This window comes from Conger conger, chromosome 9 (assembly GCF_963514075.1).
Source record: "Conger conger chromosome 9, fConCon1.1, whole genome shotgun sequence".
NCBI lineage: Eukaryota > Metazoa > Chordata > Actinopteri > Anguilliformes > Congridae > Conger > Conger conger.
Window position 1 is genome coordinate 57,762,527 of NC_083768.1, and position 27,767 is coordinate 57,790,293.

Sequence of the window (27,767 nt, forward strand, 5' to 3'; positions counted from 1 at the left end):
AATATTAAATACAAAGGTCGCTTTCTCAGAAAATAGATTTACAAGAATGGCCATTTTAAATTAAAGCGAAATATGTAGAATGGTCGTATAGGTTATTTATCAATACTGTAATTATTTGCTTTCGGTATCATAGTAGTCCACAAGACGGCGCCAATGAAGGCATTTTGCAACGCTGAGGTGCTGAGGCCACCAGTCTAAATACACAAAGCCAAAACACAAAAAAGTGGGCCTTTTATGTTTATGTTATGTTTTATGTTTATTCTTAAAAGACTCATATTTTTACATTGGCTTTTAAATGGAACAAATGCTTGAAGAAACAGTTTTCTGTAACAGTTTTCTGCAAGTGTTAATTTTTCACGTGCTTTGTTACGTATTACAATGTCTGTTTTTATTCTGTTTTATTTTTCCATTATTTATATTTCAACTAAATTGTCCACTCTGTGCTAAATGTTACTTTAAATCTGTTTTACTGTTATCATAAAGTGTTATTTTACACATGCTTTGTCTGTCTACTGTAAAGCACTTTGTGCTGCAATCCATATTATTATTATTATTATTATTATTATTATTATTATTATTATTATTATTGCCATTAGAAACTGTTTTATCACCAGGAAGATATTTGTGCAGCTACAAATGTTGGTGTATCACAGGTTCACTGAAAATGTTATTAATGTTATTAATTAAATGTTTTGGGGAAACTCATGTGAATGCAAACTGAACAATAAAATGGATTTCACTGACTCAGTTGTATGTGGCTCATATAGTCACCATATACGGTGGAATTATTGGCACCCCTGACTGGCAATGCTGAAAATATACTTAAAGAATTCAACAATATGATTACTGAGGTAAATTAAAATGCTGAACATGTGAAAAATTCTGTACTTAATTAATGTTTCAGTGGAACCAACCAAAATCAAACATTCATTTAATAGAAAATAGATTTAACCAAAATCCAGGTTCTATAATTATTGACAATAAGTAATAATTATTACTTGGTGCATCCACCTCTGACAAGGATAACAGCAGGAGTCTTCCTGTAATGCTTGATAAGGTTAAGGAACACCTGTGGAGGGATTTTGGACCATTCCTCTATGCCGAATCCTTGCAAGATCCTTCATTATCTTGGGTTTGTGCTTATCAACTGCCCTCTTCAGTTCAGCCCACCGGTTTTTGATTGGATTGAGGTCTAGCCCCTGAGATAGCCACTGCAGAACATTGATTTTGTTGTCACGGAACCATTTCTGTGTGGATTCTGAGATATGCTTTGGGTCATTGTCATGCTGGAAAGTCCACCTACAGCCAAGTCTCAGCCTTGTGGTAGAGGCAACCAGATTGTCGGCCAAAATCCTGAGTCCATGATACCATTGATTTTAACCAGTACATTTATCCGTGGGTATCTCCTTTCACGCACCTTTGTTTCAATGCCAAACATGTTATGCTGTATCTGACCAAAACATTCCATTTTGGTCTCATTTGGTCATTTAAAGTATGATTGTATGAAGGTGCTGTGGTCAGATGAGTCCAAATTGAACATTTTTGAAGAAGTTGAATAACTCTGTGTGTGTGTGTGTGTGTGTGAATGTTCTTCTTCACACTGAAGATAGCTCTTAGTTTGACCTGATGACGATCCGCTATGGGTGGAAATGTTTCATATTAATAAAGAATTATATTGAGTTTGGGTGTGCAGGCTCTCCTATATAATTATAATTGCTACTTCCCTATTGCCTTCACCCTGGTCAATGTGTGTATTTCTATGTTATTTCACCATTAGTTTTGTGCATAATAATGACTGTCAAATTACAATCGACTTAAATTCTTCCACACACTGCAGCTTGGAAAATTTTTAAAATGTATTCATTGTTTCACATAGAGATTATCATCAGTCTGTCTGCCCTCCTTGAAATGCAGCAACAGGAAAATTCCAACAACATGAAATGGGTGGGGTCAGTGTTTCCAGTAAATAAAACGAAAACCCTTTGAACCACTGGTTTCATTGTCACCTTTCACCACTTGAGAAAAATCTGGATCGTCTGCATCTTGCTTCCAGAGGGCGTGGGTCAATCAATATTATCTAATATATTTTAATTTACATCCTGCACCAGTGTCATCCTGTTTGAGAATCATAAGTAGGGCGAAAGGGTGAAACAGTGCATGCAGCCATTTTACCGTGTACTGTAAATGGTTGGCATTTACATAACACCTTTATCCAAAGCACTGTACAATTGATGCTTCTCATTCACCCATTCATACACACTCACACTCACACTCACACTCACACTCACACTCACACTCACACTCACACACCAACGGCGATTGGCTGCCATGCAAGACGCCGACCAGCTCGTCAGGAGCATTTGGGGGTTAGGTGTCTTGCTCAGGGACACTTTGACACAGCCCGGGCGGGGGATCGAACCGGCAGCCCTCTGACCCTCCGACTGCCAGACTGCTGCTCTTACTGCCTGAGCCATGTCGCCCTTAAGTACGTAAGTAATAATAATCATTGAACTAGCTGTGAAAGTGCCCCAAATCATGTGTGGTTAATGGACCATGTGTGGTTAATGGACCAATCAGGTACACAACCTACTGTAACTGAGGATGAGCCAGGTTGTGCAACAGGAACATTAGAAGAGAAAGAAACCTTTCTTATCATGACACACCTTATAGCGATATCATCATTCAGGGGGTATTTCATAATATTTCTGCTGTCAGAGGGGAAAACCCCTTAAAGGCTGGAACCCCATAAATTCCCCTATGGGTACATCATGGAAAGGAACTTCACATATTCCTGTGTTTCTTTGACAAATGAAAAGGCCAATGGACATATTATGCATGTTTAAGGGGATCACTGCATTTGTTACTGTGTGTCTGTGTTGTTAACTGGATGTGGGCATATTTATGTGTGTAATGTTATGCAAGGTTATTCATTGTAATGTGTGAATGTGTGTTTGTGTGCAGTTATATCTATGTGTTAATGTGTGAATGTGTGTGTATAGTTCACCAGATTTGCACAGATCTTGGGAGGGATTTTGGTTCACTCCTCTTTGCAGATCCTCTCCAAATCCTTAAGGTTCCGAGGCTGTCGCTTGGCAACTCGAAACTTCAGCTCCCTCCACAGATTTTCTGGTACATGGCCCCATTTCCTGGTACATTTCCGGGTACATGGCCCCATTCATCCTCCCCTCGATACGGTGAAGTCGTCCTGTCCCCTTAGCTGAGAAACACCCCCAAAGCATAAGGTTTCCACCTCCATGCTTCACAGTGGGGAAGGTGTTCTTGGGGTTGTACTCAGCATTTCTCTTCCTCCAAACATGGCGAGTCGAGTTGATGCCAAATAGCTCTATTTTGGTATCATCTAACCACATCACCTTCTCCCAAGCCTCCTCTGGATCATCCAGGTGTTCTTTGGCAAACTTCAGATGGGCCTGTACATGTGCCTTCTTCAGCAGAGGAACCTTGCGCACGCAGCAGGATTTTAATCCTTCACGGTGTAGTGTGTTACTGATGGTTCTCTTCGTGACTGTGGCCCCAACTGCCTTCAGGTCATTGAAAAGCTCCTCCTGTGTAGTACTGGGCTGATCCCTGACCTTTCTCATGATCATTGATATCCCACGAGGCGAGATCTTGCGTGGAGCCCCAGACCGAGGGAGATTGGCGGTGACTTTGTGTTCCTTCCATTTTCTAATAATTGCTCCAACAGTTGTTAACTTCTCACCAAGCTGCTTGTTTATTTTCTTGTGGCCCATCCCAGCCTTGTTCAGGTCTACAATTTTGTCCCTGATGTCCTTAGACAGCTCCTTTGTCTTGGCCATGGTGGAAACGTTGGAATCTGATTGATTGTGTGGACAGGTGTCTTTTATACAGCTACATAACGATGTAAAGAGTTGACACAGGTGTTTTGGGTAGTGAGTTGAGATTAGGAGTGCTTCTTAATGGAAAACTAACTGGTCTGTGGGAGCCAGATTATTGCTGATTGGTAGGGGATCAAATACTTATTTCATGCAAAAAAACGAGAATAAATTTATTAAATTTATATGATGTTGTTATTGTGGATTATTTTGTGATATTCTGTCTCTCAATGTTAAAATGTACCTATGATTAAAATTCTACACAGTTCCATTCTTTGTAAGTCGGCAAACCTACAAAATCAGCAAGGGATCAAATAATTATTGCTCCCACTGTATGTCTGTGTGTTTATGTGCGTGTTTGTGTATAGTTATGCGAGTGAGTGTGTGTGCTTGCCTATGCGAGTGCATTGGCATATCAGCGGGTGATGTGGTAATAATGTAACCGTGGTAACTCATTGGCACGCGGTCCGGAAAGTCCCACTCAGCGTCCGCTACATGCCTGACCCCCCCCCCCACCAAACCAAAACCAGGCCCTGAGTCCCATTACTGCAGGGCACGCTTCAGAAGAAGTGAATGAACAGAAGAAAAATCTAAATCAAATCAATATTTGGTGTGACCACCCTCTGCCTTCAAAACAGCATCAATTCTTCTAGGTATACATGCACACAGTTTTTGAAGGAACTCATCAGGTAGGTTGTTCCAAACATCTTGGAGAACTAGCCACTAGCCACTTCTGTGGATTTAGGCAGCCTCAAATACTTCTGTCTCTTCATGTAATCCCAGACAGACTCTGTGTTGTTGAGATCAGGGCTCTGTGGGGGCCATGAAGACCACTTCTGACCAGACTTCTCCACACAGTAGATGGGTGTACCTGGGTCCCACTGGTTTCTGCCAATTCTGAGCTCATGCCACTGTTGGACATCTTCCGATTGCGAAGGGAAGTAAGCATGATGTGTCTTTCATCTGTTTCCTTGGCCGACCACTGCGTCTACAGTCCTCAACGCTGCCCGTTTCTTTGTGCTTCGTCAGCAGAGCTTGGACAGCACATCTGGAAACCCCTGTCTGCCTTGCTGGTGCAGTATAACTACCTTGTGTCTTGTTGCTGTGCTTAGTCTTGCCATGGTGTATGACTTCTGACATTAAACCGTCTTCAGCAACCTCACCTTGGAAGCAGAGTTAGGCTGTTCCTCACACAGTTTTAACCCTCCTACTCAGCTGTTTCTGTTTCAGTTAATGATTGTGTTTCAACCTACATATTAAATTGATGATCATTAGCTCCTGTTTGGTATAATTGGTTAATCACACACCTGACTATATGCCTACAAAATCCCTGACTTTGTGCAAGTGTACTTATGCTGGTTTGAAGGCTGGTTTGGTGGGAACACCAAATATTGATTTGATTTAGATTTTTCTTCCGTTCGTATTTTGTTAATTGATAAAAATAAACTATTAACATTTTTATTTTTGAAAGCATTCTTACTTTACAGCATGTTTTCACACCTGACTAAAACTTGTGATCACTAGTGAAAATGCTTCTATTTGGAATTCTCTTCAAATGTAAATTGGTGATTTCTAGTAGGCCCGTTTTGTATGAGATTCCTTAAACACCCTTTGCCTGACCTCAAGTTTGTCTTTGCTCTTTTGTTTTGTTGTTTTTCTGAGTCTTGATTTTTGACATTCGACTTCCCACCTGCCTTATCCTGTTGTACTTCTACACTTCTGATTTTTGTTTTTTGATCCTGAACTGTTCCTATTCTTTTGGCTACTCGATTTGGTACTGTTGTTTATTGGATCTCCTGGCTTTGACTTCTGGACTGTAATAAACCACGTTTCTGATTATCCCTTGGTCTACACTTGACCGTACATAACACACTCATTTTGTCACGCATTAATGTATTCTCCACCCTCCTTCTTCAGCCTACAATAAGACATAAAATTCCAGTCATTTTTCCTGTTAGTTATTTTGATGTAAGCAGATTTTTCAAAATGAGGTGAAATTATTATTATTATTATTATTATCATTATATACTTTATTTAAACTCGATAACATCATAGGCCAAGACATTAAAATGAGAAGAAAACATTAAAATAAAATTAAAATCAGGTGAAACAACTTAATCACTCAATATGTGAGTGGTGTGTACAGTTGATTGGTCCTTCAATAGAGAAATATAGCATAGTTACAATGCAACTGAGTGCAGTCTGTTTGCAAGGGTCTCTTAAGAAACCCCATAGAACACCTGTGGAGACCTGAAGATGGCAGTTCATAGAAGCTTCCCATCCAATCTGACGAAACTTGAGAGGATCTGCCAGGAAGAATGGGATAAACTGCCCAAATCCAGGTGTGCAAAGCTTGTCTTGCCCAAGAAGACTTGAAGCTGTAATAGCTGCCAAAGGGCTGATATAAATGACTACTTATATAAATTAGATTTCAGTTTTAGATTTTAATACATTTGCAAGATCAACAGAGGACAGAAAAGTATTTGAATCCAAAACAAAACTGAACCCAGATCTGATAACGAACGCATTGACCCTCAATTGAACTGTAGGTTGACTATTGTTTGTAAAAAGCAGACACTTTAAAACAGTTTCTCCCCTTTATTTAATCAGGTCATTTTACAAACACTTGTAAAAATTTAAACAATGTTTGTTAATGTCAATCAATTTCATCAAACTAACCTATTTTTTTGTCATAAAATCAAATGTTACAATATCAAGATCTATCATACTGATTTTGAGTCTAAAGAACAAACTTGGGAAAAATTCTCATTTCAATATAGCTATAAGCTATTATTATTGAAAATTCATTCAGATTCAATCTCATCTGAACTTCAGAATCTGACATTTTCTTACCCACCACCAAATTACATCCAAAAATATTAAAACCTAGAATTCAATTGTCAATTAAAAACCCCTTAAGATGAAAAATATTAACAACTCAAACATTTTAAAACAGAACAATAACAAAAAACATGAGAGCTTGTGCAAACTGTGTGAACATCTATACTAACAGTACACCCTGTTAAAACCACTGTTACTCATTTATACTGACAGTACACCCTGTTAAAACCACTGTTACTCATTTATCAATGACTAATTAAGCACGTTCATCTAGCCTGATAATTAAGGGTGGCTTAGAATCACAGGAATCTACTGAAGCCAAAACGTTTAAATTTATATAATTTCCTGACACAGGGAAACGTATGACAATGCCCGTTAGAAATCATGTGCTTTATGCTACATCCGGGTTACATGGAAATGCAGTTTGAAGTTGATATTAAACAAGACATTTTAATCATAAACCAATTAATCAGTGGAGAATGATTTGTGCGGTCCAATACAAAATGTTTTGTTGTGGTCTAATCTGCAAGTAAATGAGTATTTGTGTAGAGGCACCTGCTGAATGTTACCTGCTTCATTATGGAACATTACAGCAGAGCCGTGTCGTGTTAAAATGGACACCTGCTGGTCTGTACTTCAGTTCTATTGTGGGTCCCTGTCTGTTTTGGGCTGGGAGTTGATTCTCATTATTCAGTGCATTACACACACAGTTAAACACAAGCACTCTCATCTATCCAATATGTACATAGTGAAAAATGTAAGAGAATATGAAGAAAGAGAACAGCATGAGCACTCAATTTTCTTGTTAAATTACCCTTAATCCAGTGACAGTATGAGCAGAAGATCTACAGGTCAGCCAAAAAGCTCTGCCCACCTGCTGCAGTAATTGACTGTAATTACTACCTCTAGCCTGCATCTGATATCAGCAGAGCCTTGTAGCACAAAATGGCTGCCATGCATCACCCAGGTAGGAGCTACACAGCGGTGGGTTTACCCTCTTCACTATAAAGCATTTTCAGATAATGATAAAAGTTGCGGGATATAAATGCAGTCATTAGGTGTGTATGTACGTGAGTGCATGTGTGTGTGTGTGTGTGTGTATGTGTGTGTGTGTGCGCGCGTGTATGTGTGTGTGTGTGCACGTGTCTATGTGTGTGTGTGTGTGATCCTCTTGTTGTAGCTCTCCTCCAGCTCCTCTCCTGTAAAGACAGCAGTACAGGCTGATTAAACTCTGCTCTGGATCCACAGTCTAGTACAGGGCTACAGGCCTGCAGGGTGGAGCCAGAACTATTTCTATTGTTATTGATGTAGAAACAAATATTTACAATTCAACCTTTTTACATACAGGCGTATGAATATTAATAGCTGAAAATAGTTGAATCAGAAACTGCAGGAAAGGCCAGTGAAGTCATTACATAACCATGGCAACTTCAGTGTAGAGACTGAGAATACAGAAGAGTGACTTACTGTGTGTTTATAAGAGTGATTACTGTAACAGAGAGATTTCTATACAGGGCAGTACTACAGTAAAGTGACTTATTGTGTGTTTATAAGAATGATTACTGTAACAGAGAGATTTATATAAAGCGCAGTACTACAGTAAAGTGACTTACTGTGTGTTTATAAGAGCGATTACTGTAACAGATTTCTATACAGTGCAGTACTACAGTAAAGTGACTTACTGTGCATTAGTCTTCACTGATCTTAGGCTTTTACTGCAGGTTGGTCAGAGTTCGCAGAATCAGTGTCAGCAGCTGCAATGAGTGAGAACCCCAGTTCAGCAGTGTAGCTCATATCACATACACACTCATATCACACACACACTCATATCACACACACACTCATATCACACACTCACTCATATCACACACTCAGACTCATATCACACACACACTCATATCACACACTCACTCATATCACACACACACACTCATATCACACACACACTCATATCACACACTCAGCTCATATCACACACTCACTCATATCACACACACTCATATCACACACACACTCATATCACACACTCAGCTCATATCACACACACACTCATATCACACACTCACTCATATCACACACTCACTCATATCACACACACTCATATCACACACACACTCATATCACACACTCACTCATATCACACACACACTCATATCACACACTCAGCTCATATCACACTCAGCTCATATCACACACTCACTCATATCACACACTCAGACTCATATCACACACTCAGACTCATATCACACACTCACTCATATCACACACTCACTCATATCACACACACACTCATATCACACACTCAGCTCATATCACACACTCACTCATATCACACACTCACTCATATCACACACACTCATATCACACACACACTCATATCACACACTCACTCATATCACACACTCAGACTCATATCACACACACACACACACACACACACTCATATCACACACTCAGACTCATATCACACACTCACTCATATCACACACTCACTCATATCACACACTCAGCTCATATCACACACACACTCATATCACACACTGTAAACAGGAGTATTTACAGTCTGAACTCTGGGTATCTGTACTGGATTACAATTACATTTTACATTTTTTACATTTTAGTCATTTGGCAGACGCTTTTAATCCAAAGCGATTTACAAGTGCATAGGTTCTACCATAAGTCAAAGCATCACATCCAGAACTAGCAAAATACACATGAAATGCTGTTCTAAACATAGTTGTCATCATAAGCGCATTTTTTTTTGGGGGGGGGGGGGGGGGTTAGACAAAGATAGGGATATCAGAAAGGAAGGGCAGGGGAAATCAGGAGGGAGGAGTAAGGTAGAGTTTGAAAAGGTGGGTTTTGAGTCTGCGTCGAAATAGGGGGAGGGATTCTGCTGTTCTGACAGTGGTAGGCAAGTCATTCCACCACTGAGGAACCAGAACGGAAAACAGGCGTGAACGTGCAGCTCGACCGCCAGGTGCACATAGAGAGGGAACCATAAGGCGACCAGAGCTGGCAGACCGGAGTGGTCTAGCTGGGGAGTAGGGAGTGATCAAGGACTGTATGTAAGGTGGGGCAGTCCCCTTAGCAGCCTGAAATGCCAACACTAGGGCCTTGAAATGGATGCGTGCGGCAATAGGAAGCCAGTGGAGGCCAATGACATTGATAGCGTTGAGTAAAGGATGAAAGAAATACTCACTGCTAGTCTTCCCGTAGCCTGGAACAGAGACACGCAGAGTTAGAAACACACACACACACACACACACACACAGTGGGTCTGACTGTCTGTAAAACTGTACCAGCTGTGCCAGCTTTATTATGTCACTGTGCTGGTGTCTCTCAGTGTCTCTCAGAGTTTGTCAGTGTGTCTGCGTCTGGTAGTCTCAGTGTGTCAGTAGCTCTGTGTGTCAGAGGGTTAGTGACTGTTAATCACAGTGTGTCAGTACCTCACTATGTCAGTGTGCCAGTGTGTTAGTCTCAGTGGTTCTGTGTCTGTTACTCAGTCTCAGTATGTCAGTAGCTCAGTGTGTCAGTGACTGTTAGTCTCAGTGTGTCAGTAGCTCACTGTGTCCATGGGTCTGTGACTGTTTGTCTCGGTGTATCAGTAGCTCTGCGTGTCAGTTGGTCTGTGTCTGTTACTCAGTCTCAGTGTGTCAGTATCTGTGTGTCAGTGGGTCTGTGTCTGTTAGTCTCAGTATGTCAGTATCTCTGTATCAGTGGGTCTGTTACTCAGCCTCAGTGTGTCAGTATCTCTGTTGTCAGTGACTCTCACCTGAGGTTCTCTTCTTCCACAAGACGACAGCGAAGACGGTGATGATGAGGAGGAGAGCGCCCACCACACAGCCAATGATGATGCCCATGGAGCCTGAGAGAGACACACACACACACATACACACAAACGCACACACACAAACACACACACACAGGTATACACGCACGGACACACAAACACACACACACACGTACACACACGCACGCACAAACACAAACACGCATGTGCACGCACACAAGCACACACACAGAAACACGCACGTGCACGCACACACACACACACACACACACACACAAACGCAAATGCACACACGCAGACACACAAGCACACAAACACACAGAAGCCAGGGCAAACATACACACAAACACACACAAACACACACAAACGCAAATGCACACACGCAGACACACAAGCACACAAACACATATGCACACACGCACGCAAACACACACACACACACAGACACACATACACGCAAACACACACACACACAAAGACATGTTAGGTAATATACTGCTTTTCTGACATCTTCAATCATCAAATTGTCTTTCAATTCTCCCCTGACTAGTTTACTTGCAGTGGGCTCCAGAATCATTGGCACCACTGACTGCCAATAATCTCCTCAGTGAATCAGTGGTTAGTGCAGTGAGACAGAGGTCCTACAGAGTGAGGCTCAGTGTGTTTGTAAAACTCCCTCTGATCCTCCTGTTTGTGATATCACTGGTGCGATTCCCCTCTCTCTTCCCTCTCTCTCTCTCTGCCCTCTCTTTATCTCTCTGCCCTCTCTCTCTCTCTCTCTCACTCACTCTCTTTATTGCTCTTGATGTTCCCCTCTGTGACAGGCAGAATGATGTCATCCTCCAGGCTCTTGTGCTGCACAGTGCAGGTGTATGTGTTCCTCTTCCAGTCCTCAGGCTTCACGCGCAGGTGAGAGCTGGTCTGGAACGTTCCGTCCCCATTGGGCACCGACTCCCCCAGCTCTACGTCCACATGCAGCTCCTGTCCGTCTCTCTTCCAGGTTACCATGACGGCACGGGGGTAGAATCCGGTAACATGACAGGTAACAGGAGAGGAGGTGTCCTTCTGCAGTAGAGAGACCTGAGGCTTAACTGAGAGAGAGAGAGAGAGAGAGAGAGAGAGAGAGAGAGAGAGAGAGAGAGAGATGGCGAGAGAGAAAGAGGGAAAGAGCAAGAAAGAGGGAGGGAGAAGGACACACAGTGTGAGAAAGAGGGGGAGGGGGATGGAGGGGGGAGTGAGAGAACAAATGAGAGCAAAATGAAAGAGCAGAATTCTTTCTTTTCTTCAATCATTTACTTAAACAAAGTAATTTCTTCCAATGTTAAAAAACTCAATATTACACAAAGGACCAGAAACAAAACAGATTTCAATTATTGTCTCTCTCTCTCTCTCCAGTGTAGTTTAAAAAATGACAATAAGAGTTTAACATGACTGGTGAGCAGTAGAGTTTAACATGCTGGTGAGCAGTAGAGTTTAACACGCTGGTGAGCAGTAGAGTTTAACATGTTGGGGAGCAGTAGAGTTTAACATGCTGGTGAGCAGTAGAGTTTAACATGCTGGTGAGCAGAGTTTAACATGCTGGTGAGCAGTAGAGTTTAACATGCTGGTGAGCAGAGTTTAACATGCTGGTGAGCAGTAGAGTTTAACATGACTGGTGAGCAGTAGAGTTTAACATGCTGGTGAGCAGTAGAGTTTAACATGCTGGTGAGCAGTAGAGTTTAACATGACTGGTGAGCAGTAGAGTTTAACACGCTGGTGAGCAGTAGAGTTTAACACGCTGGTGAGCAGTAGAGTTTAACATGCTGGTGAGCAGTAGAGTTTAACATGCTGGTGAGCAGTAGAGTTCTGCTCTCAGTGCTGCTGTACCTCTCCTCTCCAGAGTGCTCTTCCCGTAGCCCACGTACTTCTTCAGCCATTCAACACAGATCTGGGTTGTGTACTGCTTCCAGCTCTCAATCTGAGCTCCGTCATTATTCCACCTCCGTGTAGTGATCTCCCCCTGCTGCACAGGTGCGATGAACTTCCAGTTTATCATGTCTAAAGTAATTAAGTCTTCCCCATCATATCCAACCTGAAAAAGCCCTCCTGTGGCCTTGGTCTCATCATCCCACTCACAGCCGTACATGAACTGAAAAGTGTGCTCACCTGGAGAGAGAAAACACACTGTCACTGCACACATCTCACACACACACACACACACACACACACACACACACACACTGTCACTGCACACATCCCCCCCCCCCACACACACACACACACAGTCACTGCACACTCTCCCTGGGACACGCCCCCTCTCTCCCTGGGACACGCCCCTATCTCCCTAGGACACGCCCCTCTCTCCCTGGGACACGCCCCTCTCCCTGGGACACGCCCCTCTCTCCCTAGGACACGCCCCTCTCTCCCTGGGACACGCCCCCCTCTCCCTGGGACACGCCCCTCTCTCCCTGGGACACGCCCCTCTCTCCCTGGGACACGCCCCTCTCTCCCTGGGACATGCCCCTCTCTCCCTGGGACACGCCCATCTCTCACTGGGACACGCCCCTCTCTCCCTGGGACACGCCCCTCTCTCCCTGGGACACACCCCTCTCTCCCTGGGACACGCCCCTCTCTCCCTGGGACACGCCCCTCTCTCCCTGGGACACGCCTCTCTCTCCCTGGGACGCGCCCCTCTCTCCTCTGTTCTGCAGTGAATGGGGTGAGATAAAGGCCCTAAACCGGCCGGGGGGCCACAGAGGCCTGCAGACGGAGGGGCCCCACGGGCCGGGGCCAGCAGCAGTGGAAGGTGGAGGAGGACCAGTGGAGGTGCTTGTGCTGGTGTGTCTGGTTCAGTCGCATGTCTGTGTCTGGTTCAGCCGCGTGTCTGTGTGTGGTTCAGCCGTGTGTCTGTGTCTGGTTCAGCCGCTTGTCTGTGTGTGGTTCTGCACTCCCCCGACACCACACTCACACGGATCACGGCAGACGCAGAACTGCACTTTCTGGACGGAGCGGGACCAAGGGCAGGACGGCACGGCAAAAAAATAAAGTACGCGTTGCTATGGTGATGTTGCTCGGTAACTGTCTTATAATACGGGCAGTTCCCAACATGGGCAGGAAAAGGAGGGTTGTGTTTGGAATGGCTTTTTATCTAAGTTGGGGGGGGGCCAAATGCTAAATATGAAGTTTTCGTTTTCCACATCCATTGTTTTGCTGTGTCACATCCTGTTTGGAATTCCGTTGAGTATAACGGTAAAAAGTAAAATGATTTTAAACTTCAGCGGAAAGCGCTGTGTGCTGTAGCCATTGACTTCTCTGTTGTCCGAATCACATTACACCGCTGTGCTCCCCTCCTCTGTGATGATGCCCGCTTTGCTGTCTACCGTGAAACCCGCTTTAAGGCGGCGCTGGTGCTGATGTGTCATAGGGGGCGGAGCCTGGGCAGGGGCGGCTCCACCTCCCAGCCAATCACCAGGCTCTCTGGGTAAAGGGGCGGGGCAGCAGCGCTTTGAGGGCTAAGCCGTCTGAAAGAGGCCTTAAGCCTGCAGCCAGAGCTGCTCCTGTGGGTCTGACTGCAGCTGCATCAGCCTGTGGCTGGGAGCAGCACTCTGCCATGTGATCGGCCCTCACTCTCCAGCCGGGAAGAAGGAAAAGTCCCTGGAGGTGGGGTGGGGGCCGTTGCCGGCGGCGACAGGAGAAGAGCTTGAGCAGGATGTTCCTGGTGCTTCACTGAGCTCACAGGGAGGGGGGTGCAGTCGGACGGGCTGGCAGCGCGGGGCTCCGTGGAGCTCAGTGCAGACGCCCCTGTGGTCACGCTGCAGAGTCACCTCCCAGCTCCCCAGGGTGACGCCCACACTCCGCCCCCGCGCCTCGGTCTGAACACGCCGTCGCCCTGGCGACCGGAGCGCCGGGCACGGCTGCACACAGCAGCGCGGGCGTCCGTCACACAGGAAGCCCCGCCCACCTCTAAGAGCCACCTCCAGCGAGGCCAGCGCTCAGAGCTGTGAGGGGACGTCCTACCCACAATCCTCCTGGAGCCGCTCAAGGCCCTCCGTCAGCTGGAGAGGGGCGGAGCTGGGGAGAGGGGGCGGGGCCGGGGAGAGGGGGCGGGGCTGGGGAGAGGGGGAGGGGCTGGGCGTGTAGCAGGGGAGTAAAGTTCTAATGGGGAGGGGCTCAGCAGGTGAATGACACCACCCTCATGGAAATGGAATATACTGCAACATGCACTCACCGAGCACTTTATTATGTGTTTATTAGACTTATTTTTTGAGACTTCTACTGCTGTAGCCTATCCACTTAAGAGTTATGATGCGTTGTGTGTTCAGAGATGCTCTTCTGCATACCGCTGTTGTAATGTGTGGTTAATTAGTGTTACTTTCACCTTCCTGTCATCTTTGACCAGTCTGGCCGTTCTCCTCTGACGACTCTCATTAACAAGGCGTTTCTGTCTGCAGAACTGCAGCTCTTTTCTAGCACCGTTCTTTGCAAACTCTAGTGTGCGTTAAAATCCCAGGAGATCAGCAGTTTCTGAGATACTCAAACCACCCTACCCTGTCTGCCACCAACAATCATTCCGTGGTCAAAATGACTTAGATCAAATTTTTTCCACATTCTGATGGTTGATGTGAACATTAACTGAAGCTCAAGTATCTACATGATTGTATGCGTTGCACTGCTGTCACACAATTGGCTGATTAGATAATCACATGAATAAGTAGGTGTAATAAAGTAAAAGTGTTCCTAATAAAGTGCTCAGTAAGTGTATAGGGCTGTAGAAGGGGACACACCTGTCACAGGTGGGGTTCGCAGTGACAGAGGGGCTGTAGAAGGGGACACACCTGTCACAGGTGGGGTTCGCAGTGACAGAGGGGCTGTAGAAGGGGACACACCTGTCACAGGTGGGGTTCGCAGTGACAGAGGGGCTGTAGAAGGGGCACTGAGCTCTGGGGCTGAGGGCAGGGGATGTCTGGAGAAGATAACAGCCTCGCTCACGCCACATAGATCCACACAGTTGTCTACGGCCCCCAGATGTTTTTCTCAGCGATAGAGAGCCGAAAACCCACAGCGGAGGCTCGGATTGGCTCAGTTAGACCAGCAATCAGCGGGAGTCAGAGTTCTAAGGTGACCTCATCAGGAAAAGAGGAATACAGCTCAGCGATTGGACAATGGGACTGAAACACGGAGCCATGCCTCAGATCTTCAGTTTGATATTTGCCCAGAGAGAGCTGTGATTCAGTCTCTGACAATAAAACATTAAACAACCGTCTTTTTAATCCGATTCTGCTGTTGCGTTGAACACTAGGCTCTACCCTCCTGAGACAGGCAGTGTGAGGGGGAGAGATGCCCGAGGCCCACCTGACCAGCTGACGGATGATGGGAAGACGATCGGATGAATTTCTGGCATGTCAGGACTGCATCTGCACCTCAGTTCTTTTTCTAGGATGTTCGGGGAAGTTTCATGAATAATTCATTAATTCATGGTGCAGATTTTTGTCAGATTAGTTTGGAAGGTTCTGCAATAATTCATAACAACCGTACCTTATTCCTTATTATGAGTGAGACCTTATTATGAGGCGTCTTTAACAAGCTGCCCTTAACAAGGACTTCTTGTGAGAAAATCTCACTCAAAAACGCAAAGCCAAAAACGAGAAGGCTAATGGATGTTCAGTTCTCATCTCTTTATCCCCCCTCCCATTCCTCAAGAAGTGCTGCAGGATCATCAGGAATCTTCCCTCAATCTGCCGTCCTGTGTGCTCATGGGCATCAAAACAAATCTGACAGCTCCAACATGGCGAAAACGACCATGCTGCTGTTTCAGGGGCACAGGAGGGCAGATATGCCCAAAAGCCGCACGCATTTCTCTTGAAAACATTTTTTTAACGATGGTTTCAGTGGCAGGACACGTGACCGTTATATTCCAGTGACCATTATCGTGAGTGAATGTGAGCAGCAGGTCCTGAGATTTAGGATCAGTCTGATGACCGTCGTACAGTGAGAGCACCTACGTCAGACGTGCATGAGGGGAGATTGAGTCCTGCAGTCTGAGATGTCATCAGTGGACAGGTCACACAGTGTGTGTCCCCGGCCTAAAACGGGATTTTCTTAAAAGATCCTGAAAACTGCAAAGTCGTGACTAAAAATACCGCATGGCAGTCGAGGCATAAGTGTGTCAGAAAGAAACTTTCAGAAACTTTGTGTAAATATCCAAGAACACAGTTGTGTGTGTGTGTGTGTGTGTGTGTGTGAGAGTGTGTGTGTGTATGTGTCAATGTGTGTGTGTGTGTGTGTGAGTGTGTGTGTGTGTGTGTGTGTGTGTGTGTGTGTGAGAGTGTGTGTGTGTATGTGTCAATGTGTGTGTGTGTGCGTGTGTGTGTGTGAGTGTCTGGGTGTATGTGCGTGTGAGAGTGTGTGTGTGTATGTGTCAATGTGAGTGTGTGTGCGTGTATATGTGTGCATGAGTGTGCGTAAATGTGAACATGTGTGTGTGTGTGTGTGCGTGCATGTGTGTGAGTGTTTGTGTGCGTGCGTGCGTGTGTACGTGTATGTGTGTGTGTGAGTGTGAGTGTGTGTGTGTATGTGTGTGTGCGTGTGTGTCTGTCTGTGTGAGTGTGTGTGCTTATATCAATGTAAGTGTGTGAGTGTGCCTAAGTGTGAGCATGTGTGTGTTCATATGTGTATATGTGTGTGTGTATGTACGTGTGTGTGTTACTGTTCACATGTGGGTTTACTCACCCTGAGTCTGGTTGAAGCGCTGCATGGCAATTCCAATATTGGCTTTGAAGGTCTGCTGATGACCAAATAAAACCTTATTGTCCCAGTAAGCTGCTCCCTCATTCTTCTCTATCCAGTCAGTTTTGGGGATCTTCCTCATGGTGATGCTGTCATAGTACGTATACGGCTCATCATCCACCATACCCACAGCAGTGAACTCTGGGAAGTCAATACCCGGTGTGACACCAGTGTAGAAGTTCTTCAGAGAGTGAGAGGCTGTGGACACAAACACATTTGTCAGAACTGCACAAATTATAGTTCAGCAGTGTACAGTTACAGTACATTGACAGTGTACGCAAAGTGCAATTCTCTCTCTCTCTCCCTCACACACACACTCACGTTTATTTTATCTATCTATTGATAGTGAATTATCATTATTACATATAAAATGATTTCACAAAATTTACAAATGTTACACAGGACCATCATAGGAATCAAACTGAAAATTATTGTCTTAATTAAATATATCTCAGAAATACACGCTTACAGCCAACTAAACAAGAGAGGACTAATTAGGTCCAGCCAGGGCAAATAGACTCCAGTGAAGAACTCCTTACCAATAAACAGTGTGGTTTGAGGGTGTTTTATTGCTGCAATTCGTCTCTCGACTGTTAAAAGTCTGAAATTACCTATTATGCCTTTAAGTATGAATCAATCACAGAGTCATAACAGACATTTAATAGGGAGATGTATCGCTTTTGACACGATGAAGCTCAGCTAACAGCATTTTCAAGACCCTGTATCTCGGACCTCACTATCTTGCGCTCTCTTTTCCCAACTCCAGGCCGTAGCGCCCCCTGCTGCAGCGGTGGACACATCACTGCACGGGGACACAGACAGTCTGTGGGCACCAGGAAAGGAAACTAAAGAACAGCCTGAGGGGCTGATCAGCAGCTGTCTGTCTGAGGCGGGTCTAAAACTATGCCGTCATGACCTGGCTGTCAGTTCTCTCGGTAAAACACACAAAAAAACCCAGCCTAAAAACTAACTGAAAAAAGATGCCTTTAATTTCATGGGCAGATTGCGCCCCCTGGTGTCAGAATACTGTAAAAGGACTGGCTTTAATTTCATGGGCAGATTGCGCCCCCTTGTGTCATAATACTGTAAAAGGCGTAGACAGGTTGTCAAATATACAGTATCATGACACTGCATACTACAATACTACCTTTTTCCTCGCCTTATGACACAGTAAGGCCTAATATACAAACAATAATATCCATTAAACTCTCAATGAACTCATCTGCTGCTGGCTGGCTCCAGTGACATTGGAGAAGGCTAATTACATCACATAGGGAACTACAGGCAGCACGTAATGGTCAATGGACCCGGGAGAGGATGGCACGAACAGGCAGGAGCGGAACCTACGGAGCCAGCAGGCTGGAGCTCAGCCGGACTTGAGGCTCCAACTCCGGGCAGGTACCCGAAGCTTCACAAAACATTGTGGCTCTTTTCATACCACCGATCATGAGAACTACTTATGAACCATGGAAACTAGGAACATTTTTTTTTTTTATTCAAACATTCCAAACCATATTGAGTATGAAGTTGATTGCCGTGTAGATTCCAAACAAACATGTTTACTTGGCTGAACATGAAGAAAAATATATTATAATATATGAGCATTATATTAAATTATAACAAATACCAATATATTTTGGTACTCGCATTATACCAGATAGTTAAAAATAAAAGTATTTGATCATTACATGAAGAACTGTAAGAAGACAATAATAATAAAAATAATAATAATAATAATAATAATAATAGTAATAATAATATCCAGTTATTACTATTACTAGATTTTTTTTAAAATTACTGTTGTTGTTGTAATTCTTATTGGAAAATACATTTATATTGTTTATATACAGAGGGCCATGATAGCAGTAATAGCTATGGGTGTCATAGAGAGTAAAATAACTAACATGATATTCATATTCCGCTTATTGTGCTTCTGCTTATTGTGCTTCTTGCAAACAACTGCATAAAAAGAGATATTATTTTTAACGGATCAAATTAAAGACAGGTTAATCAAAAGGCTGTCCTCGGTTTTAAAGAATAAAGGTCACCTGTTAATCCCAACTTCACGCTTTTAAGGTCATCACATTTAATTCAAATTTATAACTGACTCAAAAGCCAGCGATAAAACGGTATTTTTTACACAACAGGCGAGTTTACTCCCCGCTTTTACGGCGCTGAACCAAAACTAATCGCGTCTACGACCTGTTCCTGCGTCGCCCCTAACATGCGACACTTGTGAATGACTGTTAAAACTACAATATTACAAAATGAAAGTTAATTAAACTATTGTTTAATTAAACAATTTCCTTTGGAAGAATATACTTATCTTTTGGTAAACATGTTACGCCTCACTCTTCCGTTAAGAGTAAACAGAATCCACATTTCAAGGGAATGCTTTCTTCACAAAATACATTGAAAATAATGTTCTCCATTGAGTCTTACCTGCATAAGTAGCATGGATGCCGTATAGGATCAGCGTGAGGGAAATCAACTTCTTCATTCTGGCAAAATGTTGTTGAACTTGATCTCGATAAAGACGCACGTCCGAATCTTTCGTGTGTTTCCTGCGGAATGACCGTCGTCTCCCACAGTACCGCAAATTGTTTGCCTCGGAATAAAATGTTTAACCAATCACGAAAAAGAATTCAACCGCCGTCATCGAACTCTAGGAAGAACCGATCTGAGCAGGTTAATTCTCGAAACTGAAAGTACAGTACACTGAATCCAACTCGTGACTGAGGCGGTGACGCACCATGTAGCCCATTAGACAACTTACAATTTAAATATATCCCGATTAATGATGTAGACGATTATTATTTGTGACAATAGTATTATTATTAATAGCCTACTAATTCTGATGATTATTATTATTGTTATTAATAATAATAACAATGAGGAAAAACAACCCAATTAACATAAATATGGAGATATAAAAATTGTTACACTACCTAAAGCCAATTTAAGGACAGGCAATACAAAGCCTGGTGTAATAACTGATCTACAAGGGGAAAGGTAAAATCAGCACCATCCCAGCCCATGGAAAGCTGTGCCTGTTTCACACATGCAGCAGTTTCTGAGCTCAGGGGTGAAAGGTCAGGGGTCATAGAGGGACACACGTTCCATGAGTGGAGATGAGCTTCAGTGCCTGATCCTGAGTCGGTCAGCATTAATGAGCTTCAGTGCCTGATCCTGAGTCGGTCAGCATTAATGAGCTTCAGAGTGTGATCCTCAGAGTGGGTCAGCATTAATGAGCTTCAGAGTGTGATCCTGAGTCGGTCAGCATTAATGAGCTTCAGAGTGTGATCCTGAGTCGTTCAGTATTAATGAGCTTCAGAACGTGCTTATTAAGAGGTGCAGCCGAGAGCAGTATTAACATCACTGCTCTCAGCTGCACCTCACTGTGTTTGGAGGTCAAGCGTCTGAAACGATACGCCTGAGACGGGTGCGTGGGGGTTGGACCCAAAATGCACGACTCAGAAACAATAGTAATATAAAGACCCCTCAGGGCTTTATTCGGGACGAATCCCAGGAGAGTAGTCAACACAAGCAAAGTCCATACACGTAGATCCAGCCAAACAAAAAGTAAACAAACAAAAAGCACGGTGCCGAGGGAAGAGGCAAACTCGTAGTCGGTAGACGTGCAGGGGGGTCCGGTAGCAGGAGAGCTGTCAGCGGGGCAGATGAACAGACGGACGGCAGGCAGAGGCGTAGTCGTGGACGAAGCGGGAGTCGAAACCATGAAACAATCAGCGAAGCAAAAGTACAAAACCGGTAGGCAAGGACGAAGTCAAAAAACAAACGATGGTCACAAAACAGAAATCAATAAACAATGGTCGGTAAACAGGCGTGGATCGTAACGTGTAATCAACCAGTAAATAATGCTCAAGAGTTGCGTGGTAAACAGAGGCAGACAATTTCGCAGTGAACAGTTGCGCGACTGGGCTATAAATGCAGGTGTAGACAGGTGTAGACAATTAGTTAGAGCGTAGCAAGGTAAAGGAAAACAGGTGCGATGGATGACAAGTTTAACAAGGAGATTAGTAATCGTTAGTAATAAACCTATCCTGCCCTAGCATTAGTAAATTAGTAAATGACATGCACGAGAAACGTAAGGTAACATGAACACATGATTAGTCTTGTTAGTTTCTACCCAATCCTGATCTAGCGTTAGTAGTTTTAGTAAATAGACAAATAGAAACACTAGGGGAGTGAAGGACAGAACGAGAGAGAGAGAGAGAGAGAGAGAGAGAGAAAAGGCGGAACGCAAGGTTTGCGGAAAAACATGTAAAAGTGTATGCATAACAACGACCAGTTAACGTAACAATAAACATGCATCGAAACATAACACAAAGCGAAACTAAGACGATAATCACTCAACATAACCAGGTAATATAATCGTAACGAAACATAACTAGACATGACGAGAAAATAAATCGTAACAAGAAATAAACTAAACAACATGACGAACCTAGACTAACATAATACATGATAAGACACTACGTGACTAAGACAACATGAATAAACATAAATCAACATAAAACATGGTGAGACAGACCTGAAACGTGACAACGCCGTCCAAACAGCGTCCCCTCAGAGAACACCCAAAAGGAGCGTTAGGAAAATAAGAGAAAACAACGATTACCTTACGCATGCACAGATCACCTTACAGCACGCCACAGTTACCTTAAAACGCACATAGATCATCGCAAAACACGAACAGATTCGAACTCGCACAGATTACTTTAAAACACACAAGTAAACCTACAGGAGTGGAAGAGCGAGAATGTGTATCATTAACAGGATATAGAAGTGACTTTGTCAAATAAAGGGTTGATGTCACGCAGCTGAAAGCTCAAGGACACAGCTTTATATATTTCCGTCTCTGTGACAGGTGTCAGAAAATGTGGAATTGGTAGTTAAGCCCTGACAGGGGGAAAGTGAGGGTGAAATGGGGGTGTAAATAGGGTGGCAGGGAGGGGGGTCTGTATTAGAGTGTTGCTCTAATCTGTCGTACAGCCCTGCTGTTAGCTAATATAGCTAATAACAAGGTAGCAAGGTGGCTAACAACTGCTTCAGCCATTTAAAGCAGCCAACGGTGAAAATGTATTTATTTAAATGTGAGATGTGCAGTCCACAAACCATTGAAACGTCAAAGAAGCCTGTTTTGAAACAGCTGATAGCTGGTGGGCCAGTTCAGACAGACTCCCAGCTTGACATGGTTTGACCAGCTCAAGGTATTTTTTTTTAAAGAATTGGTAGCTGGTTGAGCTCATACCCAGCTGGACCAGTGTTATGACCAGCTTGGCCATGTTGGTTAGCCAGCTCATACCCAGCTGGACCAGCTGGGACAGTGTGAGAAGCTTCCAGCAGGTCAAACTGGCACAGCTGGATTTTACAGCAGGGATGAGAAACATCATGAGGGTCGGTTGGCAGAAGAATTGAATACTGATATTTGCTGTTTGGTCACTGAGAGTGATTAGTGTGGAAAAGTTTGGCGCTATAAAATGACGGGTGGGGGGTATAGAAGAGAATGGTGTGCATAGACATCATGAAGATGTGACACAAACACACACACACACACACACACCCACGTAGATAAAGAATGCAAGACACAATGCAGAAGGAAATACCTTCACAATAACAACGTAATAAAAATATCGGTTCAGGAAAGTACCTGGTGTGAACACACACTGGCAAAGGTGATGGCACTCGGATAGACCCCGCCCACTCTAGTCCTGATGCCTTGAGCGGCCATTTTGTGTCAGCCCTCGAGTGATAAGATGGTCGACACACTGACACAGTCACTGTACAACACACAAGTACATCTCCTCCTGCTGAGTTCTGACCTGCTACCATTTCAGCAGGAATTCCCCATTCACTCAATATTCTCACAAAATATGTGATTTTATCTGTAGCGCCAAACTCGATACAATGCAAGTTTGTCTGACAACCTGCCTAACTGTCACACAGTATTTCTCACTCACACAAGAGGGCTGCAGGTTTTCATGTTCGCCTGTACTGTAGCGATGGGATTTCTCTAAACTCCCAGGGCAACAGCGTTTTGGGCAAACAGCGTTTAGCGGGGCGGGGTCAATCACGGTGAGGCTGTCGGGCTGCGAAGTGGCGCTGCCTGGAAAGTCCCTGAGAGAAACCAGGAAGGTAAACAGACGCCGCGAGAGATTAGTGGCGCCACATCGCCCTCTACTGGTCATAATGTTACCGCACTCTGCGCCCAGCTCAAGATTCACAGAAACGACCCGTTTCTTATAGGCTGCAATGCTCTTCACATTCCTCACATTATAAAAGGCCCAGGGAACCAGGAAGTGAAACGGGCAATACAGTGACTCATTGCATGTTTTTGTTTATCTTTTAAAATGCTGTCCCACTGCATTTCTTTGATGCTTCAGCATCACCGACAATGCTGGCGGTGCTGTCAAAGTTCAGCGCTTGCTTATAATTTTCGGAATAAATACAAAAATTCTGAAAACTTTTTTTTTTTAAAGAAAAATGGGAGTTATGCGTATTTTTAGCATTTTTAGTTAAAAATACTGCTGACTTAATAAATAGCGCTCATTGGCAATTGTAGTGAGCAGGGTCTAACACTAATTCTGTCCAGAACATACTTACCGTTTCTCTGTCTTCCCCTAATGCGAGCAGACAGACATGTTGACCTAACTAGTCTAGATACAGGGTCCTCACTCTGAGCTCACCTGGTTGCTATGTAATCATTCTTGATGCATTATGCAAAATCAGACTGAACGTATTTGACATGGCGACTTTTATTTTGACAGACTACTACTTTTTCTCTTCTCACATTCAGGTCAACCTGTGTGTTTTCTGTGGGCTACTGTGTTGTTGGGTCTATGCATCATACACCGCCAACTGTTTGTGTGGGATGGGTAACTCTGACGTACCCCTGGGGTCTGTAAAGTCTGGGTTTTTGACGGGTCCTGTGTGAACCGTACTATTCGTTTTGATGAAGACCGACAGGAGACATTAACTGCCTCATGATGAAATGGAGTTATCACTTTGTCTTAGGAGAATGATGAACTGGGTGGGTTTTTGTCCTGAATTTTCTGAATTTGATTGTTATAAAACTGAAATATGCATGTGGGATTGCAGGCTAGCTCATAATATCTCCAGAATTCTGGAATTCAGCACTGGAAAGTTAGAGTTGGGGTTTCCACGTGTTTTAAGCAAAGAGCATCCAGTATTGATCAGTACATTCTCTGACTGAGCATGAGCGAAAACAGGTCATACCCTGAAAACACAAGAGGAAATGCTGCTCGTGTGATTGACAGTGCTGTCATGTATGTTGAGTTATTTAATATCAATCATTACGTCTGTGTCACACGCTGTGGAGAGGATAGATGAGCTGGACACAGGGAGCTAGAGAAGTTCCGGATCGCACCGGAGTTTTATTTCAGTGCAGGAGCTGGAGCTGGAGAGATGAGTACACCCCAAACAGAGAAATAAAACAAAGTCTTCACCCGTCACCCTCACGGGAACCAAGTCAAAACAACAAACAAAAGTAACCAGACTGAAGAAGCTTTCCAGCAGTGCTGGCATCTCGGCTTGCTTTTCAGCTTTTCAGCTTTTCAGCTTTTCAGCCTTTCAGCTTTTGCCGTATCGGCGTCTCGGCTCTCTCTCCACTCCTGCGTGGTTGGTCTCAGAGATAATTCCTAAATCCGCACAAAAGCTACAGACGAAAAGCCACATTCAAAATCTACTCTAGAATTCTTTTCAACCTTTAGATGCAAAAAACATAACAGAGGAAGGCCAAAACCTGACAACAACATTTCAAAGATGGAAAAAAATGAATAAAATTTAATTGACATGATCTGAAAGAAATATTTATTGTGCTCATATTTACTGCTTGGTTTCCTCCCTGGTGATGCACCACCAGGCCTGTACCTGGCCAGTGTATTCTTGAGACTATCCAGGGGTGTGCATCTTGCGGTGAACCCTGTAGCCTTTTATTTATTTTATTTATTTTTATTTGACCTTTATTTATACAGGGAAGTCCCTTGAGAGCAAGCTCTCATTTTCAAGGGTGCCCTGTTTACAAAAAACATATATAAAAGATACAGGTTGCAACAGACAAGATAAGAGCAGACAAAAAACAAGTTATAAAAAACAGATAATAAGTGATAAGACACTAAAAATCAGGTAAAACACGAGCAGTTCTCAGTCATGGTACCCACAAGGAGCACTCTAAAAGAGTCTAGAGAAACAAAATGATCCAATTTTAGAGTATCCTGGAGCCTATTTGCCACTTGTCCGGAGCATAGTGAGAAAAAGCAGTCTTTCCATATTCCGTCCTCACGCGCGGAATGAGCAATCTGATGTGTGACTGCGAGCGTGTTCGGCAACTCATAGAGTTGTGAATGAGGAGCGAGGATAAATACGATGGGAGTTTACCAATTAGAGCTTTATAGATGAATAGAAGCGAATGTAGCTCTCTTCGTGCAGTTAGGGACGACCAACCCAATTTTTCGTACAAAACACATCGGTGAGTAAGAAAACCATCACCCGTTATAAAGCGCAGGGCACTATGATACACAGCATCAAGCAGCTTCAAAATGGCAGGAGAAGCATGCATATACACAATATCACCATAATCAAAAACAGACATAATTTGGGACTGAACAATGGATTTCCTGATTTGAAGAGAAAAACAGGATTTATTCCTGTAAAGAAAGCCAATTTTAATCCTCAGCTTCTTTATGAGATGTTCAATATGTGTGCGAAAAGAGAGCTTGGTATCCAGCCAAATACCCAGATATTTAAATGAGTCGACACAATCAATTAGTTCTCCCTGCAGAGAGTGAAGAGAAAGGCTATTGTTAACAATTGACGATCGAGAGAAAAACATCCATTTAGTTTTGTTTGAGTTTAAGACTAATTTGAGATCAAGCAGAGATCGTTGGAATGTGTCGAAGGCTGACTGCAGGCTTGCAGCTGCCTGAGCTGGGGTGGGACCAAAGCAGTAAATTATTGTATCGTCCGCATAATAATGAACATTAGTGTGTACAGAAGGGAAAAGAATATCGTCAGGATAGTCTTTGAAACACCTATGTGTCAAAGAGAGTGTTCTCAATCTATCCCACAGTCGGAAAAGGGTTTTTCTTCACAATTGAAAGCATTCTCCTGTTATTCGGTAGTACTCCTGGTCGACCAGGTCTTCTGCTTCCTAATGATAATAATAGAGCATGTATTTATTGAATTTATTTCAAATTGTCAGCCTCACGATGGCGTGGCCTTACTTATTTGGTCCTCAGGTTGAAAAACAGCAGCAACAATCTCCAAATGCAAATCAGCTTTCAAGCCTGGACACCTACTTCCAGCTGTTTCCCTTTCCCTTTCCTTACCTCAAAACCCCCCTGAAAATCATGAGTGAATGAAGGAATAAATTAATTAAATTGAATATAAATAGCACCCTCCCTGTATGTCAGAGCCCTTGCAAGAGCTCTTTCGAAGGTTGCAAGGTTGGGTGCATTACCTCTTGTGTTGAGCTACAAATAGACTCAAATGGAATGGTACTAAGACACACACACAGGCACGTTACAGGCAGAGGAAAAAATAACAAGGATATGGATCATGTACCACAGGGGTTAAGATACATGACTGGGACCCAGAAGGATCAATAAGATCTGCACAGCTGTTGAGCCCTTGAGCGAGGCCCTAACCCCACATTTCTCCAGGGGGGCTTGTCCCCTGCTTAGTCTAATCAACTGTAAGTCCCTTTGGATAAACGCATCAGCTAAATAACATGCGTGTGATTTGGGTTGTGTAGTTTCGTGATTATGAAAGGTCCCAGGCTATATACAAAAAGTATACATCGATAAATGGAGCCACTGTAGTACATGGTTGTAATTGTGAATTAGAACGGGGTCTGTTTTCATAATTATGTGTTATTGTATTCTTAATTGAAATGAGTGGAATTGAAGTACATTGTATATGGTATACTACCAGCACCTTTATCGCCTGGACCTAGCCAGCTGATTTCCTTGGCATATATCCCATCTGGCTTCTCATCAAGTTGCAGCTTTGCGTTCTGTTTCTGAGAAATCACGTGATTGAAAATATCCACGGTTGAGTGGTGGATAATACTAGGCCGCCATCTACTGGTGAAGGCCGGGTACCCTACCCAAAGCAGGAGGTGGTAGCGCCGTCAGAAAATCTGTTAGAAAATTATTTCCGTTCAGCTACCACTGGAGGTGCCTTAATGCTGTTAATATTCTGTAACTTCGAATACGATTAAAATAATCCAGAATATGGCCGAGTTACTGGACACAATATAGTCGACATTTGGACCAAAATAAAAGGCTGTGTAGACGACAAGGTGCATTCATGTTCTGACCTGTAATAATTAGAGCCACATTTTGTGAACAAATGTGAATTCATGCATTCACTGTAAACGTCCCATTCATTTTAATCTCTATTAATTTTATATTCGCCGTGACAAAACAAGGATGGAGAGGGAAAGTACCTGACTTTCTGTGCTGAAACGCAAT

General features: G+C 43.6%; 1 protein-coding gene across 1 annotated transcript in view; it reads right to left on the reverse strand.

The window, feature by feature from the left end:
* Positions 1 to 7,834: 7,834 nt before the first annotated feature.
* Positions 7,835 to 27,767, reverse strand: part of LOC133136501 (patr class I histocompatibility antigen, A-108 alpha chain-like) — a 137,096-nt gene continuing 117,163 nt past the window's right edge. Inside the window, exons 6-9 of the mRNA XM_061254046.1 lie at positions 10,468 to 10,560; positions 9,895 to 9,912; positions 8,375 to 8,446; positions 7,835 to 7,891 (exon numbers count right to left, since the gene is read on the reverse strand). Of these exons, the coding sequence (XP_061110030.1) occupies positions 8,397 to 8,446; positions 9,895 to 9,912; positions 10,468 to 10,560 (161 nt within the window). The 3' untranslated portion in view covers positions 7,835 to 7,891; positions 8,375 to 8,396. The remainder of the gene's footprint in view (positions 7,892 to 8,374; positions 8,447 to 9,894; positions 9,913 to 10,467; positions 10,561 to 27,767) is intronic.